The sequence below is a fragment of the Microcebus murinus genome, chromosome 10 (genome assembly GCF_040939455.1).
Source record: "Microcebus murinus isolate Inina chromosome 10, M.murinus_Inina_mat1.0, whole genome shotgun sequence".
In the NCBI taxonomy this organism is placed as follows: Eukaryota; Metazoa; Chordata; class Mammalia; order Primates; family Cheirogaleidae; genus Microcebus; species Microcebus murinus.
Genome location: NC_134113.1, coordinates 97,735,185 through 97,755,798, shown reverse-complemented (window position 1 = coordinate 97,755,798; position 20,614 = coordinate 97,735,185). Strand labels below are relative to the sequence as shown.

Sequence of the window (20,614 nt, the reverse complement as noted above, 5' to 3'; positions counted from 1 at the left end):
TTAGCCTTTGTTCTTGCATTAGTTTCACTCATTGCACCATAGTGCAGTCTTTCTCAGGAATGATTCACAGGCCCTTCTGATGTTATTTTTTAAATCTCTAGATAATTAATAATAATATTTCTTGATGGCCAATGATCTTTACCCCACATTTACTCATTTAATAGACAATACATGATTGTAACAAAACAATTATGTATTTGATTTGTATCCCTTCTCATCTCTGCTCCACTTTGGTAAAAGGGTCTAGTGGGAAATGAATAGTCAGCAGAAAGGAGAAAAAAATCTAATGCTCTGAATGATCTGTCCCCTGTATATCTAAAGGTGAGGTAGTCTAGCTGAGGAGATAAGACCTGAATTAACCTATACAGGTAACTAAAACAGTAGGCATTGCAAAGCAATACGGGCATTACATGTTTGGGAATGAATTCCAATTGAAAAAGCATTGTCTGTGGACCAACGCTGCAAAATGTTGTGCTACAGGTGCTGAGGATATAAAAGCAAAAGTCCTATGGTCAGGAGTAGCTGGAGAAGGTTTTACAAAGGCCATAAAACTTTTAAAGATCATATACCCAAAGCTTTCCAAACTCTGATTGAAATTTCCTATACTGATTTGTGAAAATCCAGCTTCCTAGGCACCGTATCTGATATTCTGATTCAGTAGGTCTGGCTTGGGCCCAGGAGCATTTTTAAGTGTCCCAGATGATTCTGGAACACAGAACGACTGAACCAAACTCCCCATTTTACAATAAGCCCAGAGAAGGGGATTAATCTGCACATGGTCACATAGCTTGAATGGCAGCAAAGCCAGAGCTCAAACCGCATAATGATAACAACTACTATGCATCAAGTGCTTTCTATGTGCCAGGCACTGTCTTACACACTTTATATACATTATCACATTTAATCCTCATAACAACCCTATGGGATAGCCACCATTATCATCAGCTCCATTTTAAAGAACTCTTAGAAACCAAGGCTTAGAAAGGTTATATTTTTGCCTAAGGTTACTTAGCAAATAAATGGCAGAGCTCAGAGTTAAACTCCAAATCCCAGGCCTTTAATCATCACACACATTGACTCTCAGATTTTTGCCTAACACTTGCATTGAACTTGAACTTAAGGTGGGGTCCAGGGGTGGGGAAGATCAGCTGCATAGCTGTAGGTCTCCTAATAAAGGATTCTAAACTGAAGGTGATGTGTGTTAGTATGTTTGCTTTGTCTGGGGAGAGGATGGATAGCTATTTCCAGATTCTGGAAGGGGGTCTTCTCTGAAGCCCATCCTATTGCCAACCCATCCTATTGCCAACCAAGCAGCTTCCTCTCCCCAGTGCAAGTTTCAATTGGGAGTTTGGCACCAGCCTCGGGTGATTTAATGGGATATGATGGGCATCATATCCTCAAGCCAGAATTTCACAAGCACTCATCTTCTGGGAGATGATTACTTTCTTTCTGCCTTCTATTTCCAAGGAAGGTCTCTGTACTGTAGAAAAGAATCTGAGCTAAGGGCGCAAAGCTTTCACTGACTGTTCACGCCTCCCTCCTCATACACCTGCTCTCCTAACACACAGAGGGACATAAGCTCCCTAAGGAACCATTTGTTTGGTGAACTTTTTAAAAGAAAATTTAACCCCATAATATTTTTAGAGAAAAGTGTTTCTACTTTCAGGCATTTATATAATAAATGCCTGAATAAACAAATAAGTGAGAGTCAGCTGCCCAGTAACTAGAACTCTGCCAAGGCCATCCTCTCCGTACTGTGCGGACCCAAAGGCTGCATTCCTGGTTGCTGTCACAGCTGGGTCAGTGCCGGTGAGGGGCGAGGGGTTTGGGCTGGGTTTGAGCCCTGTCTACACTGTTCCCCTGATGTGTGATAATGGGCCAGATATTGTGTATGAGCCAGATGCCAGCTTCTCCCAGCCACGATTTTCTTGTCTGTAGTACAGAGATGCCCTCATGAGGTTGCTGGGTAGATGAGATAGAGTCTAGCCTGGACTAGGTGATCAATCAATGACAGCAATTATTACCATCATCTAAGGGTAATCTTGGGCTATCAGACTTGAATTCATTTGCTCACCAACTTCTAAATCTTTCTCCCTCCCAAACAAAGTGCCTTATGAGTAGCAAGAAGCCAAGGAGCACAGCTGGGGCGGGTTGTGCCCACCTGGGGTTTATTTCTCATGAATGGGTCCAAAGTGAGTGCATCACGGCATGGGAGAAAGGCGAGGACTTTGTTGGGCCCACCCAAGTGAAAACCTGAGCTGCAGAGAGGTTAGGTCATTCGTATGAGGTCCTGACTAGCCAGGGGTGGTGCTGGGATTCAAATCACAGTCCATGTCACTTTCCGAGCCCCTGCGGTGAAGCTCAGTGGTGGGACGGGAGCAGGAGAGACGTGCGCCTTCCAGGTGTGGAACAGCTCGAGCAGAGGCGTAGAAAGAGGAGCGAATGGGAGTTCACGTGAGACCCTGCCGGCTTGGAGAAGGGACAGGAAGGCAGAGCCTGGAATGAGTTAGGCAGTTTGGGTTCTAGTCCCTGCCCCGCTGCACTCTAGCTGTGTGAACATGGTCCAAGCTCTAGTTCACGAATCGTAAAGTGGGACCTACCTTTTTAAGAGGTACACATGGAAAGAGTGGGTGAGAGTCTGGCACACTGCAAGCTCCCGCCCGGGGGAGCGGCTCTTAGCCCGCTCTCATGCAGAGGAACAGCAGCTGCTCCGCCCTCTCTCAGGCAGGAGGGTGGGAGCCTCCGGGGTCCTGCGGCCTGCTTCAAGCCTCGCTCTGTTCCCGCAGGGTGGGAGAATGTGTATGGCTTTGACATGACCTGCATCCGGGACGTTGCCATGAAGGAGCCCCTGGTGGATATCGTGGATCCAAAGCAAGTGGTGACCAATGCCTGTTTAATAAAGGTCTGGAGACTCACCCTGGTCGGGCCTGGGCGTGCCGGGAACCCAGCTGTGCCACCTTGGATGGCCAGGCTGGGGGTCTGGAGTCTAGGGAGGCAAGGCCGTCTTGGCCAGAGCCTGTGCTGCTCCATGGTGACAGGTCAAGAGCTGGCGCTGCCACTGGGCAGAGCTGCTGAGAGAACGACTCCACAGTGGCACAGCTGAGGGCAGGGGGCCCGGAGCAGGGCCGCTGGTGGGGTGAGGGGGGTGGAGGGGCGGGGGGCATTGGAGGAGAAAACACCTGCAGGCAGAAGGGTGTGCTCAGGCTTGGGGAAGCTGGTGTGTTCCGAGGTCACTGTCCCTCTTAGGAAAGAAATCGCATCCCTCAGTATGCTGTGTGATCACCCATCATCGCACTCCCGCCTCCAAGCACGCACCTGACCCCACCCCCCGAGTGTCCCTGTTTGCATGGGCTCTAAACACCTTTTCTCCCAAGGATTTCTTCTGTGAAGGTGACAGACGGCCGGTCAGCAGCCTCGACACACTGCCCCCTGACGCATTCTTACCATTAAACATTCGAGCACGCCCAGTTAGACAGATAAGGCACAGTTCCCCGCCCAACGCCGTCCTCTGCAGACAGAGCCCCGTTCATGGTCGATTGTTCCTTCCAGTCCCCTTTCTATGCATTTGCATAACACATGCTAATGTGTTATGTCGAACCATATAAAACTACTGCTATTTGATCTTTTTTTCAATGTAGAAAGACATCAATGTCATATGGTTCAAGCTAATTTTTTAATTTAAAAATGTGGGCTCATGTAAGTATTCATCAGCCCACCCACCTCTCATCCTGCCAAAACATATTTGCCTACTCTGGTCCTTTACAGATCACTTTTTTCCCAGAAGTACAGGGGCAGGGGGCTGGAGTGTTTACAGTAGGATAAAGGGGGGAGAGCCCAGGGCCACCAGGGATGAGGGGAAATTCCTGAAAGACTGATGCAAACTGCTGCTTTGCTCATGTGAGACCCATCCGGCCCTGGACAAAGCCTTGCTAAGAAGAACTGCAGCCACTGGCCCAGAGCATCAGTGTGGCATCTAGAAGGGACCTCGCAGGGCAACTCAACTAGACGAATCTCACAGAGGTCTCATCAGACGTTGCCCCCTTTGGTGACATCCTGCCTAGGAGGCTTGGCTTTGAGTCTGAGCCGCAGACTCCTGGTTCTCAAGGTTCTTACCACCTTATTCAGCCTGTTCTGGGTCCAGGCAGGATGGGTTTCTTCCTACCAGCCCTCTATCCAAAGCCTCTCCCTCCTGCTATCCCAAATGACAGGAAGGAAAGTGAACCCCTCAACGAGAATCTCACCCACAGTGCAAAACGCTTTGGTAAAAATTGTAAAATAGGTAGAAGTCTGGCCGGTGCAATCGAATTTGCAGAAATGACACATTACAGTGATATAGATCACTAGACATCTGAGGGTAATGGCTTCCACTTGGGGGTAAAATTCCTTCAGTGTTCTTGGACTCCAGGTCACTTTCTGCCCTGACCCCAGCCCCAATTTGCAGGTATAGCCATTGTGCTTCTTTTTGTCTATACTGCTGGACCGTCAGGGACTGGCCTGGCTCTATCCACCCAGGTCACACTGGTCTTCTTCTCCCCACTTCCAGACAGGAGCCGGCAGGGGCCTTTCCCTTGGCCATACCTGGGTGCATCGGGGGTGAAGCAGTCAGGCTTATCATGGAGGGGCGGGGGGGGTATACGCCCCTCCTTATGAGAACTCCCAAGGGCTTTGCTTATGTCTCCAGGCAAGCAATCTGTGCTGAAGGCCTGCCCCTCCTGTGCCCGTACCTTTCTCCTTGCCGTGCTTCTGAGAGGGTGAGATTGTCTGGCTTTGCTTCTGCAGCCAGGAGAGCCTTCCCATCAGCTCTCGCGCTAATGTGCTCAGCAGTGTCTTGCCGAGCCTGTTGGGAAAACACTTGCCCTTCTTCACACACTTAATTGCTATTTTCATTGCTATTAACGTTGCAGAGTGTGACACTTTATTATAATTAAGACTCTGTTTTGACCAGACTTCTGCTCAGAGACATCCATTTGTAACATTATTTAGTGGTGGGGATGGCAGCGACCAGGGGCTCTTCTGAGTAATGTGTGCAGGCAGCAGCAGAGCCCTCTGCTCCGTGTGGGTCACCTGAGGCCAAGCCAGTAGGTCTCCTGGAGGTCTCGGAGCTGCTGCTGCAGCAGAAAGAAGCCTTCCAGAAAAGGGGTCTGGCCTCTGGGGCATCAGGATAGCTGGGGCTGATCTGTAGACTTTGGGTCTGGGACGTGGGGAGCTGAGCCCAGAGGGCCTTTGTGTCTCCAAAGCCCAGCCACAGCTGATCCCACCCTCACAGATGGCCCTGGACCCCCACTCCAAAAGACCAGCTGCCTCTATTGTTGCATTATAATGTATGGCTTTTGTTTGGTCAGAGGAGCCTATTAATATGCAAATATCTCAAAGACCTACTGAACACTGTCAGCCAACACATGAGTTGTTAGCTGACACTTGGTTGATGGACATCTGAGAGCGAGACCCTCTAAAAATGGAATTCCTGCTCGATGGGGCGGGTGGGTGTGTTGTGCACACCTGTGCTGGAAGTGGCGAAGAAGCGAGGGCAGAGGTAGAAGGAGAAAGTAACCAGGTCCAGATGTCAGGCCACTGGGAGTCACTGAAGATCCAGGGAGTGACATAGTCTGGATGAATCTTACAGAGATTAGTCAGGTGGTGGTTATGGAGGAAAGGCCTGGGGAGAGACGTGAATCTGCGAGCAGGTGGACCTGCTCTGAGGTGCCGATGAGTCAGACACGCACCGCCTGGTATCGGGTGCCGTGTTGCACACCGAGAGCACGCAACTAGGGACGCGGGGCAGCTTTCGCCCTGTGGGGCTGCAGTCTAACTGCGGGGACAGCCTGACAGCAGGGGCCCAGTCAGGAGGGTGAGGACCTGGAGTGGTCAGCCTCACGCCCGGCTCTGAGAGTGGCAGAACCCCCAGAGAAGGGCCAGGATGATGACAGGCCAGAAATCGTGACTCACGAGAAGCCAATGAAAGGCCGGAGGCAGTTCACACTGGAGAAGAAAAGGTTTAGGGGACCAGCGTGAGCTGGAACGGACACCCGGCTGCGTCTGTGGTGGAAGTGACAGGGGGATGGGCGTGGGCTCTTCCATTAGTTCTGAAGAAGGACCTAGACTGGAGATGCCAGCACATGGACGAGCTGCCGGTGGAGTGAATCCGCCATCCCAGAAGCTGCTCAGCAAGCGGGCGCTAGCTGGCCATTACGGGGCGTTCTGGCCTTGGGTAAAAGGCTCGACGAGAGGGGAATCTGATAATCCCATCAAATTCTGCATGCTTCACCAAGGCTGCTCAGCGTTCGACCAGTTCCCGTTTCCCGTCTTTGGTTCTAGAAACACAGCATACCTGGCATTTGAAAGTGGCCTCACTGAGGGGCTCCCACGGTCCCCTAAACCTTCAACCCCACCCTCTTCCCAACCAGCAGTCAGAGCTTCCGCATCCCTGGAGCACGTGGCGGCCGCTGACCCCAGGCCCCGCAGGACTCTGATCTGACGCCTGCCTTGACCACTCCTCCTGCGTGTGCCCTGTGGAATCAGGACTTCTCTTGAAGGCCCCAGGACACTTCCTGTCTGCTTTTCCTTTGTTTGCCCTAGGACTACATAGAGATGAAGGCCGTCGCTGCACTGCCCCGTTGTCTCTCCGCAGGTCTCGTTTCCCTGCCCTCACGTCCCTCCTCCTAACTCCTCCTGACGTTGCCCGACTTCCAAGTCTCCCGAGGACCCTCTGGGACCATCCAGGCACACGAGCATCTGTCTGGCTCTTGCAGAGTTTTCAGGACAGAGGTCCTTGCTGCACAACCCTGACAAGTGGGAAGTTCTTCTGGGGCCTCCCTGGAACCCAGGGGATGTCTCGCGGGAGCCGCAGACAGCAGGCTGACGTTCTCCCCGCAGACAGGAGCAGCGCGTTGCAGTTACACTTGCTCCCTGTGCAGGACTGGCTCGCAGCCACTTCCCAGCTGGAATTGTTAGTTATTAGTTCTTTATCTCCCACATCCCCCAGCCAGAACTGAAAATTCTCACTCGTATTTTCCCCTCTCGTTTATTTTTAAGAACTGTCCAGCCCTGGCACAAATGGCCAGCAGAAAGGCCCTCAGCTCAGTCTGTGACTCTGTGGCCTCAGGCCCTTACCCCTGAGGTAGTGCTTGAGCCTCCTATTTCTGGGAACTTAAATGTCAAAAGAAAAACAACAACAAAAAACAAGCAAAGGAAAAGAGTAGTCTGGTTCATTCAAATCCCTGACAAGAGCAGGTGGCGGTTTGATCGGGAGGTCTGCGTCCCCGAGTCTGCCCCAGGGACGTCAATGCTGGCCGTCCGCGGACGACACTTGGAGGACCACTAGGCTAGACCAAGGCCGCCATGCTCACGGGCCGCCCTGGGGCCGTTCCCGCCGGGCTGGGGAGCTAAGGAGCACATCCCCTAAGCAACCCCCCTCTTCTCTTCCCTTCCCACCCTTCAGCCCCCAGCCCTGGCAGATTTACCTTCCTAATTCTGTTCCCCTCTGGTTTGGATCCAGATCCATTTGCACCATTGTCTGAACATACTCCACCCTAGAGGGGATGAAGGAGGTGATGGGGGGCAGTGTGTAGGCCTGGGAAGGCACCCCAAGCTCAGTGATATCCCCGGAGAGCCTACCGGCCACAGTCTCTCCCAGGCCTGGCCCTCGCGAGGCACTGAGTCCCGCACTCTCTCTTCCCGGCCGCAGGAGGTGGACATTTACACGGTGAAGACGGAGGAGCTGTCGTTCACATCGGCCTTCTGCCTGCAGATACAGCGCAACGACTACGTGCACGCCCTGGTCACCTATTTCAATATTGAATTTACCAAGTGCCACAAGAAGATGGGGTTTTCCACAGGTGAGCTGGTGGGGTTCCCGGAGCTCCCCCTGGCCTGTCTTGGGGCTTTGTGGAAGCTGGCAGCGGCCGGTCTCGCCTTGGGAGAAGGTGCCAGGGCCCTCGTCTGACAGCTCGCCAGCCTCCTCCGCTGTGAGGAAGCGCACGGCTGAGGGCGGGGCGAGGGAGGGCGGCGGGCCGCGGAGGTGAGGAGGGAGTTGAGTGAGTCTTCTGTCCGTGGCACGCCTCCCCACAGGGCTCGCCTCTTGGAGCCAGTCTGGTCTCTGGGTTTCTTCCTTCCACCCGCCCCCTTCATTAAGTCCCTGACGGTTCCCCAGAGACCAGCTCCCAGCTCCTGGCTCTGTGCCCAGGTGCCTCGCGGCAGCCGCTAAGCCCAAGCCTGGCCAACGGCGGCTCCGTGAGCCGGCCCGGCCCGCCTGTGCAGCCTCGTCCCTCGCCGCGCTCCTGGCTGGGCCTGCCCCACCCCGCCCGTGGCTGCTGCCCCACGCCCAGCCCGGCTACCCCGGGTCCTTGCAGGCCCCTGAGCCCAGTCTCTGGGCCACGGTTCCGCACACAGCAGCCCGTGTCCACCCAGGAGCACCACGGGGCAGCGGGGCAGCGACTCCTCTCATTCCCTTGCTGCTCTGTCCGTCCGCTAGGGCTGCCAGAGCAGAGTGCCACAGGCCCGGCGCCTTGACAACGGAAATTTGTTTTCTCGCCGTCCTGGAGGCCAGAGACCAAGATCAAGGTGTTGGCAGATTAGGTTTCTCCTGAGGCCTCTCTCCTTGGCTTGCAGATGGCCACCTTCTCGCCGTGCCCTCACGTGCCTTCCCCTGTGCTCTCGTGCCCGGCGTCTCTCCACGAGCCCTAATCTCCTCCTCCTAAGAGGACGCCAGTCAGACCTGCTTCAGCTTAATCCCTCTTGTAAGGCCCTATCTCCAAATACAGTCACCTCGCGGGGGGCTGGGGATTAGGGCTTCAACACGAATCTGGGGACACAATTCCTCACCTGGCCAGCACCAGACAAGGCTCCGTCTCTCAGCTGAGCCCTCTTCCCTCCTGGGTCAAGGTTGGGGTCCTTCTCAGGGCTCACTCACATCCTGTGCACGTGTCTGTCATGGCGCTGCTTAAAGTGACATATGCACAATGACAAGAAGAAGTCAGCACAAAATGGTATAAAAAAGTCAAGGAGGAAATTCTCTCCCCAGTCCATCCCAGTCGCACTTCTCAGAGATAAGTATTAATATTGGTAGTAATTTCTTTTGTATTCTTCCAGAAAATTTCAGTGGGTACACAAGCACATACATATCCATACACGACTCTTTTCTCTTTTTCTTGGAATAATTATAGACTCACAAGAAGTTGCAAAAATAGTATACAGAGTTCCATGAACCTTTTGCCCAGCTTTCCCCATTGGTGGCATCTTATATAATTGTAATACAATATCAAAACTACACCTTTTAGAAAACATAGTTTGGATAGTGCTATCCACACTGCCCTCTGCTACCTTTTCTTTATTTAATAACATGTCGTAGAGACACTGCCACAGCCTTACGGAGAGACCTACTTTCTTTTTTTTAAACAACTGCACAGGATTCCGGTGCTGTCACGTACCCAGCGTTTCCACTCTTTTTAGCAGCTACAGCTTTCTCCATGAGTAGGGATCCCACCTCGTTAACGTCCGCATTCCTGGCTTCCAAACCAGACTTCTAAACAAGCCACTGTGGAACAAGTACACCGAGGTGTGGCGCTGCCCTTGGGAATGGAGGATATAGTTCTTCCCTCCCTGAAGCCTTGACGGCAATGCTGGCCTTTTAATGTGTGGACAGAGGGGCACGACACTTACCTCATCCCTCACCTAAAGGCCCTTTCCAGAGCCAGCGTCCCTGGCCACTAAGGCCACGGTCCCCTGGTCTGTATTGGCCAGGCCAATGCAGGTGCCTCCCCGCCCCGGGCAGGACCTGAGAGCCCGGTCTGGGCGGCTGTCGGCTGCTGGCCTCCTTGCAGGGCCGTGGGCGAGCTCCTCTTCCCGTGGGCAGGAGCGGCCAGGAGGGGGAGATTCCACTTTGACCTTGAAGGATGGGTAAGCCCCAGAGATGGTGAGTGTTGGGGTAGCGAGGGAGCAGAGGAGGGGCCTGCTCGACCAGAAGCTGGGGATGGAGCCACAGGCCTACCCCAGGGCTGGCCCCGCTGCAGACAATGAGGAAGTCAGTGGGCAAGGGTGCTCTGGACAAAGTTTCGGGTTTCCAAAGCCTGGGCTCCGCACCGTAGCTCTCAGCCACAGGGTTTCTTTTCTTTGAGATGATCTATCTCCAGTCCCCAAAGCCAAGCAGACAGCCTGCTGCAGCCATGTCTGGAGGTGGCGCCCTGGCTCTCTGGTGGCAGGGACGATGTTCCTGATGGCCCCAGGTAGGGGAGGCTTGGTTAAGTTCAAGTCCAGAACCAAAACGTGTGCTCTGGGCTGCCTGAGAAATGGCACTGAGGGTCTGCCCTCAGTGTCGGCATCTCTAGCCCAGGGTTGAACTTGTGTCCTTCCTTGTCTTTGGCCACTGTTTCCCCCACCCCACCCCTGCCGCCACAGTCCCACACAGCTCAGACACCACAGGGACACATCCGAGTGAACCTGCTCCCTGCATTTTGGCAGTTATGTGTTATGTCCCATGCCCCTTTGCACAGAATTTGCAAACTTAGGCTCTGAAAGGACATTTGGAGCTCCTGCAGCCCCCTGCTCTGTGCCTGGGTGCAGCGGTTCTCCTGACCAGCGCAGCGACCTCACCTGGGAGCTTGTTAGCGTTGCAGGTTTGGGGGCCTCACCCCACACCTACGAAATCAGAACCTCTGGGGGTGGCGCCCAGCACTCTGTGTCTTAACAAGACCTCCAGGTGACTGTGATGCATGCCACTGCCCTCATGCAAGACTGCCCCGGGCCAGAGGGTTGAGAATTTGACCAATGCTGACTCCCTTCTGGAAAGGCAATTCCGTTCCTCACTGAACACCCTCTGGTTGCACCAGGACTCTGCGCCTTCTGGCTGAGGAGCTGCCTCTTGCCTGCAGCACTCCCCTGCAGGTAGGCAGGGCTGGGAGAGTGTCAGCCTGGGGCTTTGTTTCCAGCCAGTAGCTGACCACATTGCTGGTTCAACTGGGTTTGGCAGTTGGCTATGCTGACAGTCTACACTGACTACCAACAGAGTAATTGTTTTTATGCATCTTGGATGCACTAAGATTAATCTGAATGCTTGGTTCATGACATACTGTCATCATTGAACCATGCATGGTTTACATTTTACTTATTTATATATTAATATAATGGATATCCATGAACTAACCACCTAATTCAAAAACTAGAGTGTAAATAATCATTAACTAGAATGTAAATAGCAACCAGAAATAAATTTATTATATTACTATTGGAATATAAATACATTAGTTAATATTAAAAATAGTGTTATTAATTAGAATATAAATATTAACTAGAACTACATTGCTAATAAATGTAATGCGATTATAATTAATAAATGTAAATTAATTCATATCCATATAGTAAATCCCCATGAGCCCACACCTAACTCAATGACTAAAATACCAATACCTCTGCACCCACCTGGGTGCTCCACCACACCCCATCCCCACATATCACCTCTAGATGAACATTGCCCCGAATTTTCTGTTTCTTATTTCCTCACTATTTTTGAAAGTTTTATCACATGTATATGTGTGTCTAAACTAGGTATTGCTTGGTCTCAGCTGCTTTTGAACTTTCTGCAAGGTGTAGTCTACTGTATGTGGCCCCTCCCCATTGACCCTCAACCGAGTCTTCTGTCCTAACCCAGCCACAGCTGGCTCTGGGGTCTGCTGGAAAGCACACCCCACACGAGTGCAGCTTGAAGATGATCCCTGCCAATGGCTCTGACTTCCCTGCAGCTCCAGGCAGAAGCTGCCACATAAAGGCACAGACACCCAGGGTTCCAGGGTGTGCCAGCCAGTGGGCACAGCTGCCCCCACACCTTGGACACATCCTCAGTGGGGTGGGGGTATAAAGTGGGAACTGGGTCCCTGGAGTTGCTGCTGAATGCAGGAAAGCCAGTGAGTGGAAGGCAGGAGCCCTGGTAGGAGCAGGACTAGGTGCAAGTCCTAGTTTTTCTGGGCATCAGCAGGTTGTGTGACCAGACATTACAGACAACCTTGAGCAAGTCACTTTCTCGGCCTTGGGCTTGGGCAGTCCCTCTTTAGCTTTGCTCTCCCGTGACATCCAGTAATTTTCTCAGGTTAAAGAAACTTCTTGGTGTCTAGTGTTCAATTCTCCAAAAAGCTTGTGGACACCCTAGGGAATATAATTCTAAATTTATAGCTAGAAAAATTATATCCCAGAAAGAGCTGCCAGGCATTTAGCCGTTGGGAAATGAAACAGGAAGCAGGATTCCATTCCCTTTCCAAAGCGCCAGGAAAAATGGTCCTGGGAGAGGCCCTGCCCTCCCACAGCTCCCCGTGCACCCCTGCCCTCCCACAGCTCCCCGTGCTCCCCCGCCCTCCCACAGCTCCCCGTGCTCCCCCGCCCTCCCACAGCTCCCCGTGCTCCCCCGCCCTCCCACAGCTCCCCGTGCTCCCCTGCCCTTCCACAGCTCCCCGTGCTCCCCAGCCCTCCCACAGCTCCCCGTGCTCCCCCGCCCTCCCACAGCTCCCCGTGCTCCCCAGCCCTCCCACAGCTCCCCGTGCTCCCCCGCCCTCCCACAGCTCCCCGTGCTCCCCTGCCCTTCCACAGCTCCCCGTGCTCCCCCGCCCTCCCACAGCTCCCCGTGCTCCCCAGCCCTCCCACAGCTCCCCGTGCTCCCCCGCCCTCCCACAGCTCCCCGTGCTCCCCTGCCCTCCCACAGCTCCCTGTGCTCCCCAGCCCTCCCACAGCTCCCCGTGCTCCCCAGCCCTCCCACAGCTCCCTGTGCTCCCCTGCCCTCCCACAGCTCCCCGTGCTCCCCAGCCCTCCCACAGCTCCCCGTGCTCCCCTGCCCTCCCACAGCTCCCTGTGCTCCCCAGCCCTCCCACAGCTCCCCGTGCTCCCCTGCCCTCCCACAGCTCCCTGTGCTCCCCAGCCCTCCCACAGCTCCGTGCTCCCCAGCCCTCCCACAGCTCCCTGTGCTCCCCTGCCCTCCCACAGCTCCCTGTGCTCCCCAGCCCTCCCACAGCTCCCCGTGCTCCCCTGCCCTCCCACAGCTCCCTGTGCTCCCCCACCCTCCCACAGCTCCCTGTGCTCCCCCGCCCTCCCACAGCTCCCTGTGCTCCCCAGCCCTCCCACAGCTCTCTGTGCTCCCCCGCCCGTCCTCGGTCATGGCTCGCACTGCACCTTGTCACTATGTACCTGTGTGTCTCTTCACAGTGGCTGTAGGATCCGGGATGGGGAGCACAAAGCAATGTTCATCTTGGTCCCTGTTCCCCAATTTCAGAACCATGCATAGCACATGACAGGCATTCTAAATAGAAGTGTGTTGGATGAATGGATGGATGGATGGATGGATGGATGGATGGATGGATGGATGGATGCACCTACACTTGGAATGCTGTGGCAGTACTGGTCATGCTCACTTCCAAATATGGAGCAGAAGCTATCCATACTCTAGAGCCAGCAGCGGCGTTGTGAGTGGGAGGGGGCTTGAGGAGGCAGGCAGGGGAGGCAGGCGTGGTGGGGGCAGGACGCCTCTGCACGACAGGGACAGCTAAGAGCCCGCTGGACAGTCTTGATGGTCAGATTGGGCAGAGGAAGGAAAGACTTTTTCACTGACAAAGAAGACTCTGGATGCTGTCCATAGCCCTTGGGCACAGGAATGTTCCAGAAGCTTCCCCAGGACATTATAGACCACTAGAGTACCTTTGCAGGCCAGAGCCATAGATTATTGATAAATAAAACCATACACCACTTTATATTAACATAATGACTAAAGGACTTTCTGATGCAGTGGTCTAGTGATACCCTAACATGGACGCAGTGTGTTACAGGTGGGGTGACCACACAATTTATCTTTCCATTAGGGACACTTCAGTGAGAGGGGGAGCTATTGGCAATCACACCAGGGAGGCAGATGTGAACTGGAACTGTCCCAGGCACGTCAGGAGGTCCGGTCACCCTGCGTGTCTGATAGGCTCACCCCTTCATCTCATCTCATCCTCAAAATACCTCAGGAGATAAACGCCATGACCCATATTCTACGGAGCGAGAAATGAGCCCCGGGTCACAGCACAGGTGGAGAGTGGACACTGGGCCTGTGGCTGCCTGTTTAAGTGTCTTTCCCACGATACCTGCCCAGGGGTGTCGATTCCAGCAGCGGCTGTGCGTCTGCATCGCCTGGGGAGACTGTAAGTCCTGGCAGGCCTGTCCCTTCCCCACGCCCCGCAATTACTGAATTCAACTCTCTTGAAGTAGAGTCAAGACGCTGGACTTTGATCCATTCTCCTGGGCACTTTGGTGGAGAACTAGGATTGAGAAAACTGGTTTAGACAATGAGTTCACGGCTAATGGACCCATCATGGAAATGAGACGTTTGCGGAAATTCTTAACCTTTTGATGTTGATGTCAAGGAAAAAAATCGTTGTCCTTCAACTGAAAGCAGAATCCTGGGCCAGCCAATTTGAGCCAGTGAGGCCTCTGGGGTTCTCTTAGGGCACTTGATTAGGTGACAGACCGGGCTGCTTGCGTCCCTTGCCCGAAGGTCTGCAGGAAAGGAGAGATACCTGTCTGAGCTGTGCGGGTGGCCGCGGGGGTGGAGTGGTGTCAGGCATACACCGCATTCCCCCGCACAACTGGAAACTGTCTCTTGACAGTTTTTAGAGGTAGTTGGCAGGGAGGGAGTTGGGAGCAGGCGGACCTTGCCCGCAGACGGCAGCACGCCTGGGAGGCCAGGGAGGCTGGGTGTGTTGGGGGCCCAGAGTCTGAACGGCACATGCACGTCCTCCTTCCCGTCCCAGTGTGCAGGCCGCGCCTTCTCCCCATGACCTGGAGCTTGCATTGATTTCCCAAATGCACACATTGAAGGTACTCGAGTCTCTGTCCAAACCACTGACATTTGATCAGGCTGGTTTGTTGCAAAGGGCAGAGAAAGACAGACTCTTCACCAGCATTAAAATAGATCTTGGGGTTTTGAAAGATCTCAGAGGTCACCTGGTCTCTAGAGTTGTCGCATGATAAACTTCCAGTCGGTGGTATGGGGACACCAACAAAGGTGAACCTCAGGTGGCTCATGATTGTGAGGCAGCCCTTATTCTTCCTGGTGAATTAAAAATCTGCCTTCTAGTAATCCCTAGTGACAAGCCTTTGTTCTGCCCCTAAAGCTATATATAAGGCCACATATCAGTCTTTCCCTGTGGCAGGTTGGAAGTGTTTGAAAGGCCTTTATCATCTTCTCCCCAGTCTTCTCCTCTCTAGCACTGGCCCCAAGCACGGGGAAACCCTGGTGGGGGAAGGTGAGAGCCCTAACCAAGAGGAACCTGGTATAAGGGGTTCTTCTCCAACCCATAGATTCCGAAGGTGCGATGTAATTGGACATCTATGGGTATGCTGGGGCGTCACGAGATGTCTGCTCTTTGGGATCTTGCTGTCACTCATGTATTCAATACTTATAGAGCTACCAGGCACGGGGACTGCAGCAGTGGGCAAGGCTGGCATGGCCTGCACTCACCGCGATTGCAGGCCCGAGGGGGACCGCTCAGGCAGGGGAAAGGCATTACATTGTGGGGTGGTGCACACCATGGTAGCAGCTCAGGGTGCTGTGGGAGCCCTCAGTCCAGCTTTGAGTGGTCAGGCGAGGCTTCTCAGAGGAAGGACGAGGAAGAGAAAGGCTGGTGCAGATGATGGCCCACAATGCAGGACCCCTCGCTCAGTAGGAGACCATGTCTCGTGCCAAGAGGCGGTGGCTGAGATGCAATGGCAAGGACAGGGGAGGGGCAAGCATCACTGTGGCTTTGAACTCTCAAGCCACAAGCAAGCTGTGGACCCGCGCTGGGGCTGCAGAACAAGAATATCCCTGGTTTTTCCTGGCCCAGTTAGGAAGGCACAGCTGATATCCCACAGTAGGCCCGGGCCAGGTGCGGGGTGCAGCTCCGGCACAGAGAAGCGGGCAGGGAATCTATTTGTGGGGCTGTGGAGTGAGGACCTGCAACATCAGTGGAACTGCGGAAACTGGTTTAGCTGTGGGGTTTGCATAAATGATGTCATTCAAGGGGAGATAGAGGATCTACTCTACAAATCTCTCCCCCACACTGTCTGCAAGTCTTCTCTCTGTTGAACTAATGAAAAACAGTCACATTTTGAGATTCATTCGTGCTAATGAGTGTAGCTGGTGGAGGGCACTCACCACCCACCCCGTGGTATAAAACTGTAATGCCGGCTGGCTTCCCTCTCACCCCAGCGCAGGTCAGCAGTCAGTGGCGAGGGCCCGGGACGTGACGGGAGGGGAGGAGAGGCCACTGGGGCTGAGCCAGAGGTCTGGTCTGGGCTGGGAGCAGGCTACAAGGACTGGGCGCCTGACCCACCACGGTGCTGGGTGGGGTGGGTGCAGAGTCCCACAGGAAGTCCAGCCACTTGTAGGCAGGGTCGTGGCCTCTGCCTTCTGGAAACATCTCTGACTCTTTCTCCCCCTCCCCTGTCCTGTACCTCCTCAGCCCCTGACGCCCCCTACACCCACTGGAAGCAGACCGTCTTCTACTTGGAAGATTACCTCACTGTCCGGAGGGGGGAGGAAATCTACGGGACCATATCCATGAAGCCAAATGCCAAAAACGTGGTGAGTGCTGAGGCCACGCCTCTGTGGCCAGGCTCTCAGAGGAGAAGGGACCCACAGAGCAGCCCCAGGGAAGCCCTGGGCCCCGCCGGTGCGCCTGGGTGTCCTGTGCAGTCAGTCACAGGAGTTACTGAGGGAGGCGCTGGGAGGAGCCACGCTGGGATGTGACCAGGCGTAATTGAAGGACTGCAGCCTGGGACCCTCAAAATTTAGCAAGTAGAGACTCCCGGGTCCCCCTGTGGACTCTCAGCTTTTAGGACAGTTTCCAGCTGTTCCCATGAGGGGTCTCAAGATCAGAGGCTGTTGAATAAATGGGCTCTACCGCAGGTGGCATGAGCTGGGCCAGCAGGCAGCGGCTACTGGTGGCCTGGACAGTGTGCGTGGGCATTTCTTCAGCTGGCATGGCGGGTGGAGACCGGATGGCTCTTGGCAGCCCTGGGCGTGGGCACGCGCCGAGCCTGCAGAATGCCCTGGGGGTCGTGCCACGGAGGGCCCAACCATCCTCCTCTGTTCTCTCCCGGGTGAAGGCAGAAGGAACATTTTTATATTAGAACAGGAAGGATCTAGTTTGGAGATCGAAGAGCGTTCTGTGCGGATAAGGAGGCAGAGCGGGCTGTGCCTGGGAACCCCTTAGCTGCAAGACCTCAGGCGCCTCCCGCGGCGCCAGGGCAGCGGGGCTGCCGCCTCCCGCCCAGACTAACGCCAAGTCCTCTGCTCCCTCTCTGCAGCGGGACCTCGATTTCACAGTAGATTTGGATTTTAAGGGACAGCTGTGTGAAACATCTGTATCTAATGACTACAAAATGCGTTAGCATATGTGGGAAGCTGCAGAGAGCGAGCGAGAAAGGAACTCTCACCTCGATCTGCCGCGCCATCCCAAAGAAAACCGCTTGCAGGACTACACACTTGAAAACCAGAGTTTCCGAGTCTGCCTGGAAAATTGGTGGCCTCAGCAGGCCCGCGGGCCCTGCCGCTGACAGAGGGCCTCCAGCCCCCGCCGTCCTGGGGAGCCCTTCAGAAGGCTTTGTCGTCGTCAACAAAGAACAACCTCGCGCTCTGTGGCTGGGCCCCGAGGATGGAAAAGTACCGTGTCCCCATCGTCCCCCTAACTGTGACTCTCCAGATCTTCCAAGTTTTGCATGCCGCAGGCGTCTAGGACAGATTGCTCCCACTAGAACCTGGAGACATAGTGTCTTTGATAGCTAAGCCAGATTACCTGTCCGTGCGGTGGTGTGTGCGTGCGTGTGCGTGCGTGTGCGTGCATACGGCATAGATATTAGTTTATTCACCCACAAACGCCTGTATATGCATGCATATACAACCGAGTGGGTACACAGCGCGTTCACGCAGAGCGGTGTGCGTGTGTGTGGGCGCGCGTGCGTGTGCGTAGAATATATATTGCTCTCAGAGGAGATTCTGTTGCTTTCGAATAGGATTTTGTTTTGTGATTAGTTCGCCCCTTCCCATCCCTCACCAGATGTTAAGCAGCTATGAAACCTCCTCTGTACTAGCTGGTCTCCTTTGGACTAGACCGTGGCTCTGAACCCTGAGCATAGCACCACGGGCTCCGTGGGCGCTCAATAAACACATCTGAGAACAAAGCTGCCGGGACGTCTGCATTCCTGGTGCTCCGAAGTGGGAGGGCTGGGGGCGGAAGTCGGGGGGCACATGGAACAGAGCTCGGAGGGCACAGCACGTGCTTGTGTTCACACTCGCTCCCTGGGGGTAAGCGCCTTGGTAGGAGCCACAGGAAGTCAGGGCTAACAGCATCTCCGCTGCAGACTTGTAGGCGTGCTGCCCTTGGTGGGGTTACAAGAGGGTCCTGGAGCTGGGGTGAGGGGCAGGGGCTAACCAAAAATGTTCTGGAATGGGAGGCCATGCGTAGCCTGCAAGTGACACTTAGCATGGAGACCTGGCAGGAAAATGTCTAGCCTTGGTCCGAGCGTGGTAACGATAGGTCTCGATAGGATGGAATGGGCCTTGGCAGGCTCAGTGGGTGTTTTGGTTTGGTTTAGTTTTAGGTTACTCTTTAGTTTCCAAGTCCAACTATGTTACCTCCCCTGGAAGACACAGATGCTAAGAAGGCCAGGGGCCATTCCAGGTGCTAGGAAGGCCACGGGGCCATTTAGAGATGGTGAGTAGAGCTGATGGGGCCCAGGCAGGGGAGGAGGCAGAGGGCATCCTCAGGCCTGTCTGTGCTGGGGGGGGGGGGGAGGGCTGTCTGTGCAGGGGGCCCTGGCTGTGTAGGGGGGTCTGGCTGTGCAGGGGGGCCTGTCTGTGTAGGGGGGGCCTGGCTGTGCAGGGGGGCCTGGCTGTGCAGGGGGGCCTGTCTGTGCAGGGGGGTGCCTGTCTGTGCAGGGGGGCCTGGCTGTGCAGGGGGGCCTGTCTGTGCAGGGGGGTGCCTGTCTGTGCAGGGGGGGCCTGGCTGTGCAGGGGGGCCTGGCTGTGCAGGGGGGCCTGGCTGTGCAGGGGGGCCTGGTTGTATGGGGGGGGCCTGGCTGTGCGGGGGGGGGGGGTGCCTGTCTGTGCAGGGAGGGCCTGTCTGTGCAGGGGGGGCCTGGCTGTGTAGGGGGGCCTGGCTGTACAGGGGGGCTGTCTGTGCAGGGGGGCCTGGCTGTGCAGGGGGGCCTGGCTGTATGGGGGGGGGGCCTGGCTGTGTGGGGGGGCCTGGCTGTGCAGGGGGGGCCTGGCTGTGCAGGGGGGGCCTGGCTGTGCAGGGGTGCCTGGCTGTGAAGGGGGGCAGTGTTGGCCTTGACAGTGCCTTAGATGGGGGTCACTTCACCTCCGTAGCCCTCTGACGTCTGTGCCCTTTGTCAACTTCCCCAAAGCCCAGGGAGTGGGCCACAGAGGCGCTACCCTAGCTGCTTGGTAGCCGAAGTGAGCAGAGCCAAGACCTCAAGCCCCAGCTCAGTGTGCCTCTCCTGCCCTGGGCTGATCCTTTTGGGCCTCAGGCCCAGAGGGTAAGACTCTTTTTGTACCTAGAGAAAAACAGTGAAAATAATTTAATGCCTTTTGTGTACATGTGTCAGAGAAGAAAAGTGGAGAAACTTAAGAGTCTGTTAGAAGAGAAAAGGGGGTGGAGAAGGACATTGACGTGGGACCCCACAGAGGGCATGTGAGGGAGCTCCTGTGTGAGTTTCTGTGGGGGGGGAGTTGGGAGCCCGTGCAGCCTAGGGGAGGGGTCTGGCCACATCAACGGGCAAAGCCCCCTGTTGCTGGGAGCCCAGTGGAGCAGTAACGTGACAACCTTCTGGGAGCTTCAGGCATTTGGGGCCACAGGCATCCCTGACACCCAGGCCCCAGGGAGGGGGCTGGGGCAGGGGGCTGGGGAGGGCTGGACTGAGCAAAGGCCCAGCAGCCTGCCAGGCCCCTGTAGCGTCAGAGGAGAAGAGGGTCACCCAGGGCCCGCCCAGCCCCTGCCCTGCCACCACCCACTCCGCTCTGGGCTGCAGCGGGAAGCCTGGAGGCATGAAGGAGCAATTGCACGGCAGCTCCTCCCTCCTGCTCAGGGAGTGCTCCGGTGGGAATTGTAATTTCCCTCTGGTTCAGTGGAAATAAGCAATGTATCTGTTTCAAGCAGGCTCTGAATGGAAGGCGGCGTATGAGAGGAGGTCTCGGCGTGACTTCACTGATGAAAACTGTTTTTTTCCCTAATTCTTGGCTTTTTTGTCCCCCTCCTTTTTGGGACTGTACAAAACCCATTAGAGACTTTCTGTCCTGTCACTCCGCTCCCTGTGGGAATTCGCTCTTCATTCCCAATTCATTCTGCCCACACGAGCAGCTGTGGGGCCCTTTTGTGACTGTGTCTGGGCCTGTCTGTCCCTGGCCACTCTGCTTGTTCTGAAGTCCTTTGCAGGCATAGTTTCTGTCCCCTGCTAGACCCCGAGCTCCAGGGGCAGAGACCTGCCTGAACAGAGCGGGGTGCAGGTGACCAGTGACAGGGTGAGAGTTGGCCCCAGCACTAGCTCGACTCTCATGGAAGGTGCCCACGGGACCCCAGGACTGGCGGGCTCCAGCCCCTTTTATGTGTGCTCCTTAAGG

General features: G+C 55.0%; 1 protein-coding gene across 1 annotated transcript in view; it reads left to right on the top strand.

Moving 5' to 3' along the window:
* The window catches only part of PRMT8 (protein arginine methyltransferase 8), a 48,849-nt gene extending 30,675 nt beyond the window's left edge, over positions 1 to 18,174 (top strand). Inside the window, exons 6-9 of the mRNA XM_012783177.2 lie at positions 2,787 to 2,902; positions 7,685 to 7,835; positions 16,455 to 16,576; positions 17,302 to 18,174. Of these exons, the coding sequence (XP_012638631.1) occupies positions 2,787 to 2,902; positions 7,685 to 7,835; positions 16,455 to 16,576; positions 17,302 to 17,385 (473 nt within the window). The 3' untranslated portion in view covers positions 17,386 to 18,174. The remainder of the gene's footprint in view (positions 1 to 2,786; positions 2,903 to 7,684; positions 7,836 to 16,454; positions 16,577 to 17,301) is intronic.
* The last annotated feature ends 2,440 nt before the right edge of the window (positions 18,175 to 20,614 follow it).